Below are 18,653 nucleotides of genomic sequence, written 5' to 3'. Positions count from 1 at the left end.
CTATCCCGGTCAGTTGCTAATTGTGGCCATGTTATTCCTGTAAACTTCTTAATCTTATCCACCCACCTAACTTTCTGCCGCCCCCTGCTACGCTTCCCTTCTCTTGGAATCCAGTCCGTAACACTTAATGACCGTCGGTTATCTTCCCTCCTCATTTCATGTTTTGCCCGTGCCCATTTGTTTTTCTTGATTTCAACTAAGATCACCCTCACCCAATCTGCTCTTTTCTTATCCCTTAATGTTACACCCATCATTCTTCTTTCCATAGCTCGTTGCGTCGTCCTCGATTTAAGCAGAACACTTTTCGTAAGCCTCCAGGTTTCAGCCCCGTACGTGAGTACTGGTAAGACACAGCTTTTATACACTTTTCTCTTGAGGGATAATGGCAACCTGCTGTTCATGATCTGAGAATGCCTGCCAAATGCACCTCAGCTCATTCTTATTCTTCTGATTATTTCCGTCTCATAATCCGGCTCCGCCGTCACTACCTGGCCTAAGTAGATGTATTCCCTTACCACTTCCAGTGCCTCGCTACCTATCGTAAACTGCTGTTCTCTTCCGAGACTGTTAAGCATTACTTTAGTTTTCTGCAGATTAATTTTTAGACTCACCCTTCTGCTTTGCCTCTCCAGGTCAGTGAGCATGCATTGCAATTGGTCCCCTGAGTTACTAAGCAAGGCAATATCATCAGCGAATCGCAAGTTACTAAGGTATTCTCCATTAACTGTTATCATCAGTTCTTCCCAATCCAGGTCTCTGAATACCTCCTGTAAACACGCTGTGAATAGCATTGGAGAGATCGTATCTCCCTGCCTGACGCTATTCCTTATTGGGATTTTGTTGCTTTATGGAGGACTACAGTGGCTGTGGAGCCACTATAGATATCTTTCAATATCTTAACATACGGCTCGTCTACACCCTGATTCCATAATGCCTCCATGACTGCTGAAGTTTCGACTGAATCAAACGCTTTCTCGTAATCAATGAAAGCTATATATAAGGGTTGGTTATATTCCACACATTTCTCTATCACCTGATAGATAGTGTGAATATGGTCTATTGTTGAGTAGCCTTGACGAAATCCTGCTTAGTCCTTTGGTTGACAGAAGTCTAAGGTTTTCCTTATTCTATTTGTGATTACTTTAGTAAAGTGGATTATATGAAGTGGTAGACATTACCTGCGCTGCAAATTGAACTGGTCATGTAGGTAATAAAAAAAAGATGCTCTGTAACCTTTATTATTCACTTGTTCAGATTGCAAAATTGAAACCGATGCTTATGAAGTCGCATCCGCCTGGCATAAATTGTGAGACTAGCATCACTGTCTAGGTATGAGTCTCCAAAATGTGCTAAAATGTGCGTTGGCTTTGCAGTCATTATTGTTCTGAACTCTTGTGAAACTGTTTGAAGAAAAGCAATATATTTCATATCGCATTTTTGACACATATGTCAAATTTGGTGCTAGTCTTAGGATTTCCACTACGCATTCATGACTGTCTAACTGCTCAATTTCAAAATGTTAACATGTAACAAAGTGACCAAAGTACCTACGAACGTGTGCTAAACGCTACAGGTCAGTAGCATTCTGCGCATTTTTATCTCGCCGTTAAGCTAATATAAAACTGCCCGATATATTGCCGTGTGCGCAACAAAAACAAACGGTTGGTAGTTTGCACATCATTTTTATTTCCTTCTGTTCATGCTTTCCCTTGCGCTGTTACTTTCTTTAAACATCCTGGCTACCTATGTTCGAAGTCGTGTATGCCTGTCCTACGCGTCTCGCTAGGGGAGACGCTCGGGTGGCACGAATATCTGCCCATGCCAAATGCACGCCGATACAACCGATCTCAGTAGTAATGACAAATGAGTGCCTATTGCTTGTCCTCAACGTGAGGTGAGGCTGAGTGACGGTCGATTTTGCCATTTATCTATTGCTATCACGACGGAGAGCAAGTACTACGGGCGGATTAGGATCATAGTGGGCAGCCTCAGCTTCAATGTTGTTGCGCAAACACGGTATATGGCGTAATGTTCCGGTGAACTTGCATACTGGAGTCCGCTGAACTCCGTGCAAGCGCAGTCGTGGTAGCCGGTATACGGTAAAACTCGCAGTGTGCGGTAATGCCCTGCTAAAGCTGTATGGTGTCTCGATTCAACACTGCATGCCGCCAATGTCTGGACTTGTCAGAAGTGAGTTCATGCAAAAGCGCTCGCGTCAGGCTCATTCAGAGACAATTTCTGACTCGACCCGCTCGCGTCAGGTTCAATGTAAACGTAGACATTGTTGGCTCACATGTTCACAGGAGCCTCGTTAACAGATTGGTACTCCTTGATCGTATTCATTACGAGGAAGCTTTAGCTCAGGCCCAACTTCGACGCGGCCTATTCAAATACATGTAAAATGCAAAAACGTTTTTCTGAGATAACCCCTGCACCGATTTTAATGAAATTTGTTGTATTTGAGAGAAAAAGTTAAATTCTAGTGAATGTTAGGAGCGGAATTTCGATTTAGGGCCTCAATATTGTTACAAAAATTTTCAGAAATTTGGAAGTTTGAAAAAAAAAATAGAAGCACCAAGTTTAAAAATTCATAGCTCTGCATCAAGAATAGAAATCGCGGTTCTGTGAACGGCATCCATTGGATCATTGAAAGCGGACAAATTCGTTATGTCATTTTACATATTACGTGAATTTGTTACGTTGTTTACAAGGGTTCTGCAAAAGCTGTATTTCCATTTTGTTAAATTTTTTTAGATTCATGTGTAACATATCAATTTTGTCCGCTTTGGATGTACTATTAGATGCATTTCACAGAATAATATTATAATTTTTCGCTGATGAGTTACAGAGTTGTAAACTTCATAGTTTCGTTTTTCGAAAATTTTAGATTTCCGCCAATTTTTAATAAAAAATTCACTACCTAAATCAAAAATTCAAAACCGGCACTCACTAGACTTTAAGTTCTTCTTTTAAATGCAACAAACCTTGCCAAATGTGGTGCAATGGTTGCCGAGAAAAACGAATTCTCCTTTTGCATGAAATTAGATTGGAGCACCGGAGCTAAAGCTTCCTCTTAAGATCAATTGTTTGTTTAGGTGCTGCTAGGTCTAGAGGTGCCTTCGCGTCGACTGTGTCCTGTAGGACTAGCAGCATCAGAACAAGCAACCGATCTCAATAATGACAAAAGAGCGCTTACACTTCGTCCTCGGCGTGCAAGCCCCGGTGCTGCCATTTTATGACGCAAACACGGTATGCCGCGGAGCGTTCAGGAGACACACGGTACGATTTGGCGTCCGATCCGACCTGCGGCGCTGAATGCTTCGGCGTGCGGCATATACGGCGATTCGGGGCACATGGTGCGTGCATCCGAAAGATCGAGCGGAGCGTAAGCTCCGCCTAGGTCTGGCCCCCCAGCTCGACTGGGGAATCAGATCCACGTCGGGAAACGCAATATAAACAACTCTGCACGACACTACTTCGCTTTACGCGAACAGTGTCAATAAAATTGTGCCCCTGCGAGTGACAGAACACTTCACAATGGCGCGTTGTCCACTGACGACTCCGCTAACAGCCAGGGGGCCAGGGATGGGGCCGGTAGGCCTAGCTAGGCGGACGCTGCGGCTGACGGCGCTTGCGAACCGGCCCGAACTCGTCGAAGGGCGCTTATTTTTGCCAAAACAATTAACACTGTACACTTGGGTCGCCCGGGATTAAGTGCAATTGGTTTACTCGACGCAGTCGTTGCGAAGGGCAAACGTGCAAGCGAAGCGAGCAGCCTCGCTCAGACGGTTGGTGTGTGCTGTCTGCCCGCGAAATGCCCTCGCGTCGCGGCTCCCGATCTCGCCAGTAGCTTAGTGCTAGTGTACTAGGCGCTGCTTTGCATAACAGGCACACATTCGAGATAGTTTTACTGAACTGGTAACTATTTCGTGTCGGAAACAAAGTGCAGCAGGCAACGAAAAAAGATAAAAACACTCGAGAAACAGGCCATGGAGCCCGCGCCGCCTCCGTAGAGGGAACGTCAGAGAACGTCACATGCCAGCCGCGCTGTCATTGGCTGCGGCCAAACGACGGTGTCGCACGCCGGACGTCCGAACAGGCTCCTCAGCACTGCAAAACACCTCGATTCCGGCTGCCGTTCCGGCGCGTCGGACGCCGGATCTGACACCGAATCGGACCGTGCGTCTCCCGCTTCCCTCCTGAAAATGTCTGTGTTCAAGAAATGTTTCAGGGACCCTCTAATAAACGCTTGACGATGTTACTTGCCTGGCTTGCCAAGAAAAAAAAAAAAACTGAATTTGCCTTCGTTGGTTCACATTGCAGTAAGTGATCATGGAGGCTCTGTCACTTCCGCTGTTTGCAATACGGCAAAGCATTGCCTTCGAGATTCTTTCGCTTAATGAACGCAAGATTTCTTTCTATTTCTTTTTTTTTTCAATTTTTAGAGAAAGATGCGCATCTATGTATAAGTTATGTTTAAATTGAGAACAATGTTGTACTTATAATGTGAATAAATAGAAAAAATGCAGCATAATACACTTCCTCAATAAACTTTCCGCAAACCAAAACGCGGAACGATTTCGATGAGAGTAGCGGAGCTACGCGCATTGAGGCGGGCATTTTGTGCACGGTTGTGGACGGTCGCCCGCCATCACACGTGTAGGGACTCTTGAGCCGCGCGCACGCGTTTACGACACGCGCGTCTCCTGCTCCGTGTGGTCGGGTCATCTTTTTCACTGTGGATGTTCGGCGTCATCTGAAGGTTCTGAAATCGCGAGGGCCACAAGCTTGCGAGATGGGTCGTGCGCTGTCCAAGTCTGTCGGGACCCGCAAACCGGGCAAATGCATCACCAGCCCGACGGTTAGCCCACTAATAGCACGCCATTTTGCCCCCGCCGTGTGCATACCAAGCTAGTCTTGTGACGGATTGCTCAAAGATACGAGAGGGTACCGATACGCGTTTGCCCAAGTCATCCGGAACGGGAGGCCGCCTTACATGGTATCTCAGAGATGGTGGCCGTGAGCAACTTTGGTGCCCAAACCGTACATTAGCTTTCCTTTACGAGGCACTCTATCGGCTGTCTCAATGTCAAGCTGCCGCTGCAATGAGATCGGCGTCAATTTGGCACCAAGCTGCAACTTCAGTCGCCGGCAGCTGATTAGGCCTAACTGCCTAGTCTATGTCCCCGTGACAAAGAGTCGCCGCCGACTGATGTGATTACCGTCTGTAAGCCGCCGCTGGAAACTTGCTCCCAACGTATTCGTGCAGGCGGCTCGTTGGCGATCGGTCCCTCGATTACGCGCACAGATTTGACGGCTGTTGAAGCGCCGTTCGGGTCCGCAGGCGATTAGCCAGCAGCTGCCCCCGCGCGCATGCGTAACCAGTTCTTTTGCGCGCGCGCGTGTGACCACACGTATTCGATACGATGTGCGTGCAATCGGTTGGCTGATCGGTCAGATCATCACACTTGCTTTCCGCACGCACCGATTTTATTGCTGTACCCGCCGTGGTTGCTTGGTGGCTATGGTGTTGGGCTGCTGAGCACGTGGTCGCGGGATCGAATCCCGGCCACGGCGGCCGCATTTCGATGGGTGCGAAATGCAAAACACCCGTGGACTTAGATTTAGGTGCATGTTAAAGAACCCCAGGTGGTCGAAATTTCCGGAATCCTCCACTACGGCGGGCCTCATAATCAGAAAGTGGTTTTGGCATGTAAAACCCCATAATTAAATTAGTTATTTTATTGCTCTCCCCTCTGTCTGTGTCACAAATGAGGATTGTTTCATTCGGTTCTGTCGATCTTAACGAATCATGCACCAACAGAGACTGTGGAACAGCTGCATGTATGAAGGCACTGCGGCTGGGTCTCTATTTAAAAAATGAAATAGTAGATATTCGATTCACGAATCACATTGTTTAACATCTTTCACTCGGGTTCGAGTATTGGCGCACTCTTTTGGACATTGTGTTGAAAATCGTATTCCTGCGTTCTGATGCTTACTTGGTCAGAAAATTTTTGGCTGCAAAAGTTGGGGAGTTTTATGAATCGTATTTGCTGACACCCTGTTTTGGTAAGAATTCAGTTCAAGCTGAAAATTGACTCTTTGCATACATTTAGAAGAAGTGATGTGGCAGAGTTAGGTTTGTTGAGGCCACTTCAACATGCCCAACTCAGCATATTGATATTTCTTCTGTCTATGTGCAGGTGTTGCAGCAGATGGCGCCATCTGAAGAAGATAGGGAAACATTGGAGCAGGCAGAAGGATTGCTCAGAAGGCTCAAAGCCCAACTAACACGTACCTGTGCCGACAAGCTGCCACGTAAAAGGCCCGGGTAAGAGCTTGTGGTTAAGCCAAACATCTTTTGATTGTGAAAGCAATCTACAATTGCCCAGTTTAGCTTGTCACTGTAAGCTGGCTATATTCTGATATGGCGTATTGTAAATGGCGCAAAAGCTGTGTTGCTTTCTTGCCATTTTCGTGCTGAACTGTTGTTTCAATGGTAGGGATTTCCTTAACGAAACTGTAGCAGTAGTGCACGTGGCGGGTGAGCAGAGCTTGTCAGGTGTGAATGGCTCTTGGGAACAAAGGAAAGAACAACACCATGGTGAAATTCTACAAAGAGGGAATTTATTACTCCTTTACTGCAACACCAGCTAGCCAAAGTACATACAAGGAATAGTTCCTCGATGAGGCAGGCTGAGGAATTGAGACTCGGCTTGCTCGTGGTTCTGACACATCCATGAAGCACAGGCAAGCACATGGCCTGTTTGTGTGCATCTGTGTCCCGCAACGAAAAAGCAGGAAGCAAGTTTCTCTCACACCCATGTAATCCATGCTGTCTACGCATGCCAACATTGTAACACTTGTGCCATCAATAAATACTACTATAAACAAGCTATTGAAGAGAAGGGTTGAGTAACACTGGTGAAGTACTGAAGCTCGTGTCCTATTTATAGTGCTAGCTTGAGTAACATCACTCGTGCATTCCGCACAGGTTGGCCTAGGTTGGGGTAATATGCTTGCATGGGCATCACTTTGATCAACACCGTTATGGAATGTCCACTTAACATGCTCTTAAATTTGGCCCTTGATGTTTATAAGAACTTCCCCTACATGAAACCAGTGCATTTGTCCACGAGAATCAATTGTTTCAGCATCACCTCAAACATTGATTGCAGAGAGGCGTCCCTGCGCATGCACAGCCGTGACCGCCGAGCCATAGCGCTGCACAAGATGAAGGAGCTGCAGAAAGCTGTTGATGGCTGGGAAGGGCGAGACATTGGCCAGTGCTGCAACGAATACATCATGGGTGAGAATGGTCGCCCACCAGTCCCGTCTCTGTCATGTCTTTCACTAATGTGAGCTTGTGTTGGCAGTGTAAGCACGCCTTGTGCAACATGCACCTTGTGGTGGTGTGTGCCATTGCCGTTTACTATTCTGGCTGAATGAAACACGTCAGTTTAGGCCTAAATAAGTAGATAGACCTAATTTAGGCCTAACAGTTTTCTCTGGCACATTTAATTACACAAATATAGTATGTGTGCACCACACACTGCTTTAGTTACAATGGTATGACACGTACTGGTGACCTCTTGCTTGTGGCACCCCTGCACTTGCTGCCAATTTTGACGGACTCTGTGGGAGTGCTGAGATGTAGAAGGTTTGGCTTGTCCTGAACCATGCCCTGGTCTACAGCATTGTCATGGCTGTGAAAATACAAAGCCTTCTTGCATTTAAGCATGCATAGCGTGTATTGTTTCTCCTGTAACACATATTGATGTTACATTGCTCAAATATCACTAGTAAAGAAAGAAAAAAAGCCTATGGTTGAAACTAGAGCATGGTGAGCTCCCACTTTTTCATCTTCCAAGTTTAGCCGCACACCACAAAAATGCACAGCTGCTGACCGATTTTCCGCACACGGATGGGACTGCGAAAACATACCGAGTAATAGAGTAGCCAGAAACAAAAAAAGTTTCAATGAAAAACATACTCTCATTGTTTGCTTACAATTCCAGCTGTATGGACAACTCGTTCAGGCTTTTCAGTGACTGATTCACTGCATCAGGATGACAAAAAATTTCAAAGTGCATGAGAGATTTTGTCCGGCATGTGCAGAGGGAACCCTTGGCAAAGTGGGCTCTGGCCGCCGGCTGACCGAGCGGCACCTGTTCCTGTTTGATGGGCTGGTGCTGCTGTGCAAGCACAGCAATAAGCGCTCCAGCGTCACCGGAGGACCAACGCCTGAGTACCGCCTCAAGGAGTGCTTCTTCCTACGCAGGGTGGAGATCCTCGACCGAGAAGACACTGATGGTATGCTCATGTTCGTTGAAGGGCAGAGTTTGGCCTTGGTTAAAAAAAAGAAATTTTCTGAGTCGTTAATCCTCAAGTGGCGGTGCTTAAAACTTGTAGATATATGTGCAGTTAAACCTCGATATAACAAAATGTATTTGTATGCAATTTCAACATAACAAAATTTCACTGCCACCGTAAAGGAATGACAATAAATTGAAACTTCGGCAGATGCAAATGGTCAAATGATTGAACTGCAAATGGCTGCTTGCAAACGCCCCTCTCAAATTGCCCCCTGCATGACAAGAGCAACCGCCTAAGTGTAACCGCATCAGGTTCCGTATAAAGTCCTAGTGTGGTAAGATCCTATCACACCCACGCACTGTGTGCTTTAGGGGCAAGTGAAAGTGTGCGAGGGTGACACAAGAAAGATGGTGGCTTCACGAGTGACGCCTTCCAGCGAGAGCAAAGGGAAAGAGTGTGGGGAGCGAGCTCGTGGTAACGTGAGGGGGCAAAGTGGGGAATAAGTTGGCTTGCGACTCTGCTGGCCGTGGCTGCGCATGGCTGTAAGCACGGCTGAGCCGAGCGCATATGCAGCCCGTACGCAGCCGCGCACCCTGCTTTAGAAGTAATCAGCTGCATGTGCAAACAGTAGGCATGCTGAGATGGCGTGACACCACGTAAGCTGTTTTCCCATACCTTTAGTACTGTTGAAGCCCGATTTATCAAAGTAATGATCTCATCTGATTTTGTTAAATCGGGAAGTTCGCAAAATTGAGAAAGGGATTTGGTCCTTCAAAATGTAAAATTGTAACATAGTGACACTCAAAGGCTACTGCGGCATTGTTTTTACACTCAAAGGCTACTGCGGCATTGTATGTACCGCTAACCGTCGCATTTCTTGCGTCCTCTTGTGACAGCATAAATTATGTATGCCTTTTCTTCGAGATTGAGCACTTTCCTTTTCTTCTTGGGAGGCTCTGTGTGCGGGCGATGCAGGCCGGGTAGACGGTCGCGTGAAGTTGTGACAGGCTGCCGATACGCAAATACGCGGAGAACGAATGCAGTGATTGTGCGAGCAGGTTGAGCAAGGGGGAGGAAGAAAACACTTCATTAAGACAAAGTTGCAAGAAGATGATCAGCACCATCTTTCACTAAAACCATGAACTAACGAAAGCAACCACCGCCGCCCCCTAGAGCCATTTGGTACGTAACAGTGCTACCGACTGCCGAGGCTGTTGTTCCGTGCATTGGCATGGCATGCAGGCTCGCCAAAATAAAGCTAGGGCCTTGACTAGGGCGCCTAGATGTTTCAACGCGATAACGTTAGAGCGTATGCTCGCAGAAAAACCTATATGTGTCAAAATTCTAAAGAAATCACCGCTTCTTCTACTCATTGATTTCAGGAAAAGCTTTGTTAAATCGGTTTTTGTTAATCAAGTTTTCTTCATTAGTGTTGATGACGGCATTGAAACCTATGGGTACCTGCCGGGGAATGAAAATTTCTTCGTTAGATAGGGAACTTTGTAAAATCAGGTTTTGTTAGATCGAGCTTTAACTGTATTGGAGGTTGCGTAATCTCGAGTTTTGGTGGCCCAGTGGTGCTAGAGGCAGACGAAGCATTCACTCCCCACTGCAGGCATGTTTCCTGATTGCGTCGTCCCAGTGTGGGCAACACTATCAGCTGCGGGGGCGAAATGCATGCAGAGCGTGACTGGCTTCACTTAATTCGTACCACCCATGTGACGATACCGTCAACGTATGTGGCACGAAACCGTATCATTTGTCGCCGACTCCCAAATTAATCACAATGAGTTGTTTTCTCATTGAAATTTGCTTTCTTCTATTGCCCGATAATTCAGAAAATTTTATGGCCCCTTTCCGTGTAAGAAGAATCGATCACGACTACTTATTTGAATAAAAGGTCGAATTTCAATAGAAGGAAACTTCTCTATAATGAAGCAAATTGTCGATTTTACCGACTTCATTATATCGGGGTTTAACTGTATATCTATTTTTTTTTTTAAGAAGAAGAAGAACAAGAACAAGGAGAAGTTTATTTAGCACATAATTTTATTTCCTTATTTGATCAAATCCATGCTATGGTTTGGTAAACTATACGTTTATCAAACTGTTTATCAATTATATGTTTATCAAACTATACGTTTATCAACTATACATATAAGTTTCTTTATATAACTTGATCCACTTGATTATTCAACATTTGTATAATAAAAAAATTTTTCAGTTTCACAACATGGGAATTGGCGAGGTTTTGCTGTAATATGCCAGGTTGTAGTAAGTTCTTTGATTCATTGTGACATTCATCAAGAGGCCGTGCACAAGCTATTAAGATAAGGGTGATGTGACAGGGTTACATAATAATTCCTTGGTTTACTACAAAGGTAAAATAAAAACAAGGATTAAATGACAAAAAAAGCCAATTTGCTCAACTCACAACTCAAGAAATTGAGTAATTATGCACTTTTATGGCACAATCAAGCCACATAAGCACTTCAAAACAGGAAATGAAGAATGTTGACGGAATGAACCCAAAACCTGCAGTAGAGAATGGTTGTGGCACACCTCAATTGACTCAATCTTTTCTTTGTCGACTTCACGTATGAATAAGCACGCTAGAAAGCCAAGTCCTCCTTCTTTTTTTGGACAGCATGGTTCTCTTTTGTGGTTTCCTTGTTACTCGACCTAGCTTTTTTAGTATGTCCCCTCCGAAATTTTTTTGTGTGTGAAAACATGAATGATTTTTTTCCTAAAAGCTTCAGTATCTTTACAAACAAACAAATTGGTGTCACTGTCACAAAATAATTGTAAACGGTGACCATATCAAGTTAAATATGTATTGGCACGTGCCCAGAGGCTTCAATATTAGCCCATTAGTGGGACATCTGTCATGGCTTTCTTTGTCATGGAAGAATTTGAATAAATTTTTGTGCAGATGAAGTTCTGCATGGATTCTTCTGCTGTTGTTTTTAGTTGTTTCCTGCTTGGCATACACTTTACCTATTTATCATTCCACAATACTTAAAGAAAGCAGGGAATGCTCATTTGAGTGGCATGGGTCCGTGCGCATGAATTTTGTTTTTGAGCAAGCACTCGACCCCCGGAACCCAGTTGGGCTCTCGGGGGTTGAGAGCCCAACTAGGTACCGGGGTAGCAAACCGGACGCTCGTCTGGTTGACCTCCCTGCCTTTCCTCTCTTTACTATCTCTCGTGCTCTCTCTCTGGTGGTGAAGTGGCAAAAAATAAAGCAGCTCTGGTTAGGTTCCCTGAGGGGAGAAAAAGTTTGGAAACCTCTATGTAGGCAGTTGCTACACGAACCATTCAGATAAAGCACACCCTTCCAGCTCTCTAAAACCTCTGTGTGAAGGGGTTTGGACTGAATGTACAAATGGCAATGAGAAAAAATGTGCAAACAAAATCAACCATTTCTTGAACTGTTTAAGCTGTTGTGTAGTGCTCTTCCTGGCAAGTCTGCTAGCGGTTGTTATTTCGTCTACAATATTTTTAGTGCTGTCTGCGACTTAAAAAGTGTTTTTGACAAGCTGTGCCTATTTTTCGTGCCTCCTTTTGCAGAGCTCAAGTTTGCCTTCGAGATAGCACCGCGTGATGCTCCACATATCGTGCTTTTTGCCAAGAATGCCGAGGAGAAGAGCAACTGGATGGCAAGTCTTGTCATGCTAAACATGCGCAGGTAAGCTGAAGTTCTTTTGTCAGAAGCAAAACAAAGTTTGCAAAGATGGTCGCCAGGGTTTCTGCACCGCTTGGGAGAGCCATAGCTCTACATGTGCCATGAAAGTTCAGAACAAGTCTTGTCGATATTCAGCAAGTGATGAATATATGCCTCTAATAGATGTCAAATATAACAAAGGTGGTGCATCTGGTGCAGCTTTATAATAACGAAGTTTGACTATAGTGTACAGCATGTGGCATGTACATTTGCGTATGCCTTTGAGGTACAAAATCATTTTAGTGCAGATTCCGAGTGTTTAGAAGTGAAGTCTCTAAAGATTGAGTAGAAACAGACAAGCATCTTGGCTTTACTGTGGAGTCGGCTGCATTGTGCTTGTTGATTTTTTGCATCCTGTGCAGCATGCTGGAGCGAACCCTGGACAGCATCCTGTCTGACGAAGAGAAGAAGCATCCGCTGCGGCTACCCGAAAACTACAGGTCAGCAACTCCATTCTGACTTGCAATTTCACTCAGGTTGCATTTCTAGGCCGTGCCTAAAAAGCATTTTTTTTTTAATGATTTGCCATGCTCAACTGCCTCGTTCTCTCCTCGCTACCTGCAGGTTCTCGCTGGAGGACTCCGAGTCCCAGGTGGTGCTGGAGGAGAGTAAAACAAACGCGGGCGTGCCACTCATCCGAGGCGCAACCCTTCTCAAGCTCGTGGAGCGGCTGACGTACCACATGTATGCGGACCCCATGTTCGTGCGCACCTTCCTCACCACCTTCCGGTCTTTCTGCCAGCCACACGAGCTCCTCGACCTGCTCTCCGAGAGATATCCTTTTTTCCTCTCTCTCTCTCTCTCACTGCAATTGATGTTTGACCTTTCGGGGCACACTATGTTGATGTGCACAAAGAAAGTTCATTAAGTGGGCAGCACCGTGAGCCAAAGGAAAGTTGCAGACCTAGTGCACACATAGTGCACTAAGTGCGCTGCACTATGCACTAAAGGTCGCGGGTTCACTCTTGGCTGCAGGAATGACCACAGCATTAGCAGGGTTACTCAAGCAAAGAGACTACAGCATTAAATCCAACAACTCAATCAACACGCTGCTTGTTTGAAAGTGCTAAGACTGGCAAGGTGTCTGTGCTTTAAAAATGCAATGACCATCATTGGCAGAGCAAGAATTGGGGTTTCCATAGGCTTGGACGCTTGTAACATTTAAAACAACATAATGTGTTTTGAGAACTAGCGCCGACCCTTCATTGAGTATTTTACTTACTTTTGATGCACTGTTGTCGAGGCTACGCACTTTGATGCAGTAAGGAAAGTTCTGAAGAAAGAAGCTACTTGGAGGGCAAGTGTGTTTTAAAGCGAGTGTCACTAAACATTTCTGTTTGACAGCCTGTGAGAAATACTAATTGCACAAAGGGCACTCGCTCAAAGTGACATAAATTTTGCCTGTCGGACAAGTGTCTTAGCTTGGTTACAAAATTTTGATTGGCATTCTCGCTTGAAAATGAAGCTGCAGCTGAAACTTCTGGCCTCGGTAACATCATGGTTGCTTACCAGATACACAGCCACAGTATAAAACATGGAAGACTCCTTTGTAGAATGGCTTGTGTTGTTGGGGCAACTTTTCTTTTTCTTAATAGCCATCCCATTTCTCATAGTACCGTGTCAAGTGGTAACACTGCATCTGCGATGCATGTTTGAAATTTGTGAGCGTTTTCCTTAACGCGAATGTGCACGTTTGAAATTCCTGAGCCTCAGGCTCCTCCCTTGGCCGAGCATGGCGAAGGAGCCGAAGCTGAAGCCGCACGGAACCTTCACCGAGAGTGCCTCAAACGCTTCCGCAAGGAGTACAGCCAGCCGGTGCAGTTTCGGTAAGCAGCCGTGCACCTGTGCTAGAAACATGTCATGACAGCCATTCTGTCTGGGTGCATAGAAGTGTCTGTAGCGGATTAGAAAAATGGCTATAGCTTGAACAGTGTTCAAAATCCTAATGGGAACTCCATGTATAGGCTGTAATACAATGAAAGACAGGAATGCTGCCAGTCATGAAAGAGGTGTGTGTCTGTGTGTGCAGTGCTTTGTCTGCGGCTGGCTAGGCCATATAGAGAGCCCACTCAGCTTCACTGGTTATGTAGAATATTTGAATGCAACGCTACAATGCCATTTGTATTATTTTGTGCCTTCATAGCCTGGCCCAGTCTCTTCCTCCCCCCCATGGAACACAAGTTGCAGTTGATGTGTGCTACTGAGCGAATGCGTGCCAACTGTATGTTTATGGTGGCCAGTCAGTTCTTAGAAGCGCACTGTTAGTAAATGGGCCCAGTGATAATTTTTAACCTATTTGGTATACATAGTAAAATATTTAGCGCGCACAATTGACAAGGACACAGTGGAGGGGGACACATAAGCGCTCGTGTGTCCCCCTTCACTGTGTCCTTGTCAATTGTGTGCGCTAAATATTTTACTATGAATTCGTACCAACTCGCCCAACTATTAGTTCTGCTATTTGGTATATGTACAGTAGAACCCCGTTGATACGATTCTGCATATGTTTTTTGGGATATGTTTCTTTTTATTTTCCAGGCCAACGTCCCATAGGAGATAGGAGCAGTATATTTTCATATGGCCATTGCAATCACATTTTCACCTGAAATTGAATAATGTGACTGCAGAAGTGGGCTTTTACTGGTACTTCTAAAGCTCATAGCTTCAGATTCCAGTGCACTAACTTAAGAGGAAGCTTTAGCTCGAGTGCTCCTATCTAAATACATGTAAAAGGAGAATTCGTTTTTCTCGGCAACCACTGCACCAAATTTTACGAGGTTTGTTGCATTGAAAAGAAAACCTTAAAATTGAGTGACTGTTGGTTTCGAATTTTCGAGTTAGGTCGTGAATTTTTTATTAAAAATTGGAAAAAATTGAAAATTTTCAAAAAATGGAACTACCAAGTTTACAACTCTAACTCAACAACAAAAAAAGATAATCAATTCTGTGAATTGCATCTAATAGTACATCTAAAGTGGACAAAATTGATATGTTACACATGAATATAAAAAAATTTATTAATATGGAAATACAGCTTTTGCAGAACCCTTGTAACCAACGTAACAGTTTTACGTAAGATGGAAAATGACACATCAAATTTGTCCGCTTTGAATGGTCTAATGGATGCCATTTACAGAACCACGATATGTTCTTGATGCAGAGCTATGAATTTGTAAACTTCCTGCTTCTATTTTTTTCAGACGGTCGAATATTTGAAAACCTTTTTAACAAAATTCAGACCCTAAATCGAAATTCCGCCTCCAACAGTCACTAGAACTTAACTTTCTTTCTCAAATTCAACAAATTTCATTAAAATCGGTCCAGGGGTTATCTCGGAAAAAGGTATTTGCGTTTTACATGTATTTGAATAGGCCGCGTCGGAGTTGGGCCCGAGCTAAAGCTTCCTGTTAAGTAACATTCCAGCGACCCACAAACAACGTGTTAAGCTTAACCCAGGCACTCTGGAGAAAGAACACGCACGACGTGCCGCTGGCGGTAAAATGATGCTGAGGCTGTGCACTGCTGCTCAGTCGAGTGAGGGAACGGCAGCTTCTTTTTTTTTTTAACTTCCAGAAAAACTTTCTTACGGATATGGAAAAGAAGAAAGTTCAGCACAAACTGACGAACTATTATTCAACGTTGCTAGATAAAAGTGCGTCGGCTGTGGTTCGTGTGGCGTCGAGTGATGCTGCTCCACATAATGTGTTGTGCAGAGCAGCATCACTCGACTCCACATAAACCTTTGCTATTGAGTTTGTCACTGAGTATGCTTATTTTCACACTATTTACAGCTTGCTTTGGATAATACAGTTTTTAGATGATACATTTTATTTTCCGTTTCCCTTGAAGATCGTGTCAACGACACTCCACTGGATCTGGTTATAAAGGGTATCACATAATGAATGCTATCCAGCAAGGAGTATTGAAGTGCCTTATATACAAGTGGAGTTACTGGCAGGCAAAACATTACTCTCCAACCTATTCATTGTTTTTGCCGCTCCTTCTTCCATGCCACGCACGCTAAATGTTATAAAGTGACAAACCATTGATCCCAATTTCCAGCCCACTATATGTCACACTGGTTGTGTTACACTTTTTGTGCACAGTAATGCAGAACCAACCTTAAAACATCCTGATCTGACAGCAACTCTGTCATAGACAGCGTAATGAGCTGATGGAGCAAACTTTAGTAAAACGTTTGTGGAACAGGTAGCAACAGAACGTTGGTATTAGGGCCAGGTGATGTTGGCCAAACCAGGTTATTTAGTGCAAAAATGGTAAACCTTGGACGCACAAAAATCGCAGAATACACAGACTGGACCATTATTCTAAATCGTGGTTTTATTGAAATGGCAACTGTGGCTTTATAATCACAGTTAGAAGTGAAGTGCACTGTGTTTTTTCTATATTTTGTTCTTTTCGCACTAAAATAATGGGAGGACTGACTTTTATCAACATGAGGCACTAAAAAGGCTGCCACCCACGTAACTGATTGTATGTGTGACTCTCATGAATTGCATTGTGAAATGAAAAACATGCGGAACATGGAGCTGCATGCGTGTGCGCATGCCCACAAAAGTACCGATTAACGTTGATTAAGATTGATTCATTACAGTTATGTTTTACATTTTAACAGGTACAGAAGACTTAGCACGATAGGGTGTCCCGAAATTAAAAACTGTCGGGGGAGAACCCTGGCCCAGCACTGTTGCAGCACTTATCTGAAAATTTGCAAGAATGTGTGTCTCACATTTGCTCCGAAACGTGCACCATAGCTGCATAGGCCAATCGCATCACTGTCTGTGTTCCAGTTACCAAAACCTAGCCTCATTGTGTGCTTTGCCCTTGTGACGCAGAGTGCTGAATGTGCTACGGCACTGGGTGGACCACCACTACTACGACTTTGAGCGGGACCCCACCCTGCTTGAAAAGCTTCGTTCTTTCCTTGACCGTGTCAAGGGCAAGAACATGCGCAAGTGGGTTGAGTCCATCAACAAGGTCATCCAGCGAAGGGTCAGTGCATGGTTTTGCTTTGGCATGTTAGTGAAGCTGTTCAAGGTGTTCAACATCTGGCAGATGTTGAATAAAGCTGAATTTAATTGAATTGATTGCACCTAAACTGCTATTAACATGCTGAGGGGACAATCGCTTGGAAGGGGAAAGACACATTGTCACCACCCTGTCATCCTTTAAACTTTCGCTTTTTCATGGGTGTGGAGTTTTTGGAAGGAGTACTTGGTGGCATGATTTTTCGCCAACGTGTAAAGCGAGATGGGTGGGTTATCCATTCATTGTAAGCACTTGCGGTGCCTGCATTTCCCATTTCTTTCGCCCTTCTGTACACATGCATGTCGCTGTTGGCGCAAGGTTAGACCCAGACGAACCTTGTACCAACTGCGACTGTGCACATTGGAAAGGCGGCAAGCGGTAGGGCACCAGCCATGGATCTTCAATTGAACACATTGAATGTTACAGAAACCAAATGGTTCATATTTTATTTGAATGTGCAGCATTGCACTGGTGGATGGCATACGTTCGCATAGACAAGTATACCTCTAGTTTAACATCACGAATTCACAATTGCAACTCGATACTGTGTGAGCAAGTTCCAATTGAAATTCAGGGTTGGACGGAATCCTGTCTGCTCAAGAAGAGGCCCAATATAAGAAAGAGAATGTTGACCAAGAACTAAAAAACGAAACATTTATGGGAAAATTAACACGGATCTGCTCGGCTCCCGCACGAGAGCCTCGACAAGGCTTGCACGGCAGCACAGAAATGTGTTGATGTATACCAAAAAAAAAAAAAAAAAAAAAAAATTAAAATAATGAGGTAACTTCAAAAAAATTAGCCACTGTGGTCACAGCACCTTCTGAAAGGCAGTTATCAACTGCAACAAGTGCCACGAGCTTGTTATCTGGATGCCTGGCTTTCTGCTTAGGCTTCATGTCAGCTACAGTTTTGTGGTGGTGATGTATGTGTGAGCGTATTTGGTCTGTAGGATTTTTCAAACTGTTGTGTTGTCACTTCATCGTTCGCAGAGTGAGCAGCTGGATGAACCCCGGGAGTTCACCTACAGCTATGAAAAGAGCCCGCCTCACATTGAGTGGTACCTGTGCAGCACTCCGGACAAGTTTGACATTCTGACGGTGAGCACGGTCCGCCCGGCATCACGGGGTACCTCGCAACACCTCACATTTGTCCACTGAATATTGTACGCTGCAATCTCGCAATATTAAAGGGGCCTTTCACCACTTCCTTCAAGGCCACAATTATTGCCCGAGATCTATTCTCAGCATATCAAAGAAGTAAGAGCAAAGGGAATTCTGGTTGTTAACATGGCTTCGTTATCGGTTGTAGAAGCTTCAAAATACAAGCAACGCGAGAGTTCTCCTCTACTCAAATTTCTGCAGCTCTGGGCCAGTATTTCGTGGCGATGCCTTTTTTCTGATGCTGATGCCCTTCAGCACTTTTCGCGTTCATAGGTGGCCGTGTTTGACACTTCGCCCTAGGTGGAGCGTCACTTGACCACTCGCAAACGTGAAAAGCACCGAAAGGCATTAGCATCGGGAAAAGGCACTGCTATAAAGTCGCGGCCCTGGGTGCCACA

At 44.8% G+C, this 18,653-nt stretch overlaps 1 protein-coding gene across 1 annotated transcript in view; it reads left to right on the top strand.

Annotated features, from left to right (window-relative positions):
• Sos (Son of sevenless guanine nucleotide exchange factor) overlaps positions 1-18,653 on the top strand; it is a 54,869-nt gene that overhangs the window by 20,623 nt on the left and 15,593 nt on the right. The window contains exons 8-16 of the mRNA XM_075699730.1: positions 6,207-6,334; positions 7,182-7,312; positions 8,122-8,316; positions 11,890-12,007; positions 12,406-12,483; positions 12,608-12,817; positions 13,735-13,869; positions 16,900-17,056; positions 18,085-18,192. Coding sequence (XP_075555845.1) covers positions 6,207-6,334; positions 7,182-7,312; positions 8,122-8,316; positions 11,890-12,007; positions 12,406-12,483; positions 12,608-12,817; positions 13,735-13,869; positions 16,900-17,056; positions 18,085-18,192 — 1,260 coding nt within the window. The remainder of the gene's footprint in view (positions 1-6,206; positions 6,335-7,181; positions 7,313-8,121; positions 8,317-11,889; positions 12,008-12,405; positions 12,484-12,607; positions 12,818-13,734; positions 13,870-16,899; positions 17,057-18,084; positions 18,193-18,653) is intronic.

This window comes from Dermacentor variabilis, chromosome 7, assembly GCF_050947875.1.
Source record: "Dermacentor variabilis isolate Ectoservices chromosome 7, ASM5094787v1, whole genome shotgun sequence".
Classification (NCBI taxonomy): domain Eukaryota; kingdom Metazoa; phylum Arthropoda; class Arachnida; order Ixodida; family Ixodidae; genus Dermacentor; species Dermacentor variabilis.
Note: the sequence above shows the minus strand (reverse complement) of the source record. Positions and strands in the feature narration are given on the sequence as shown.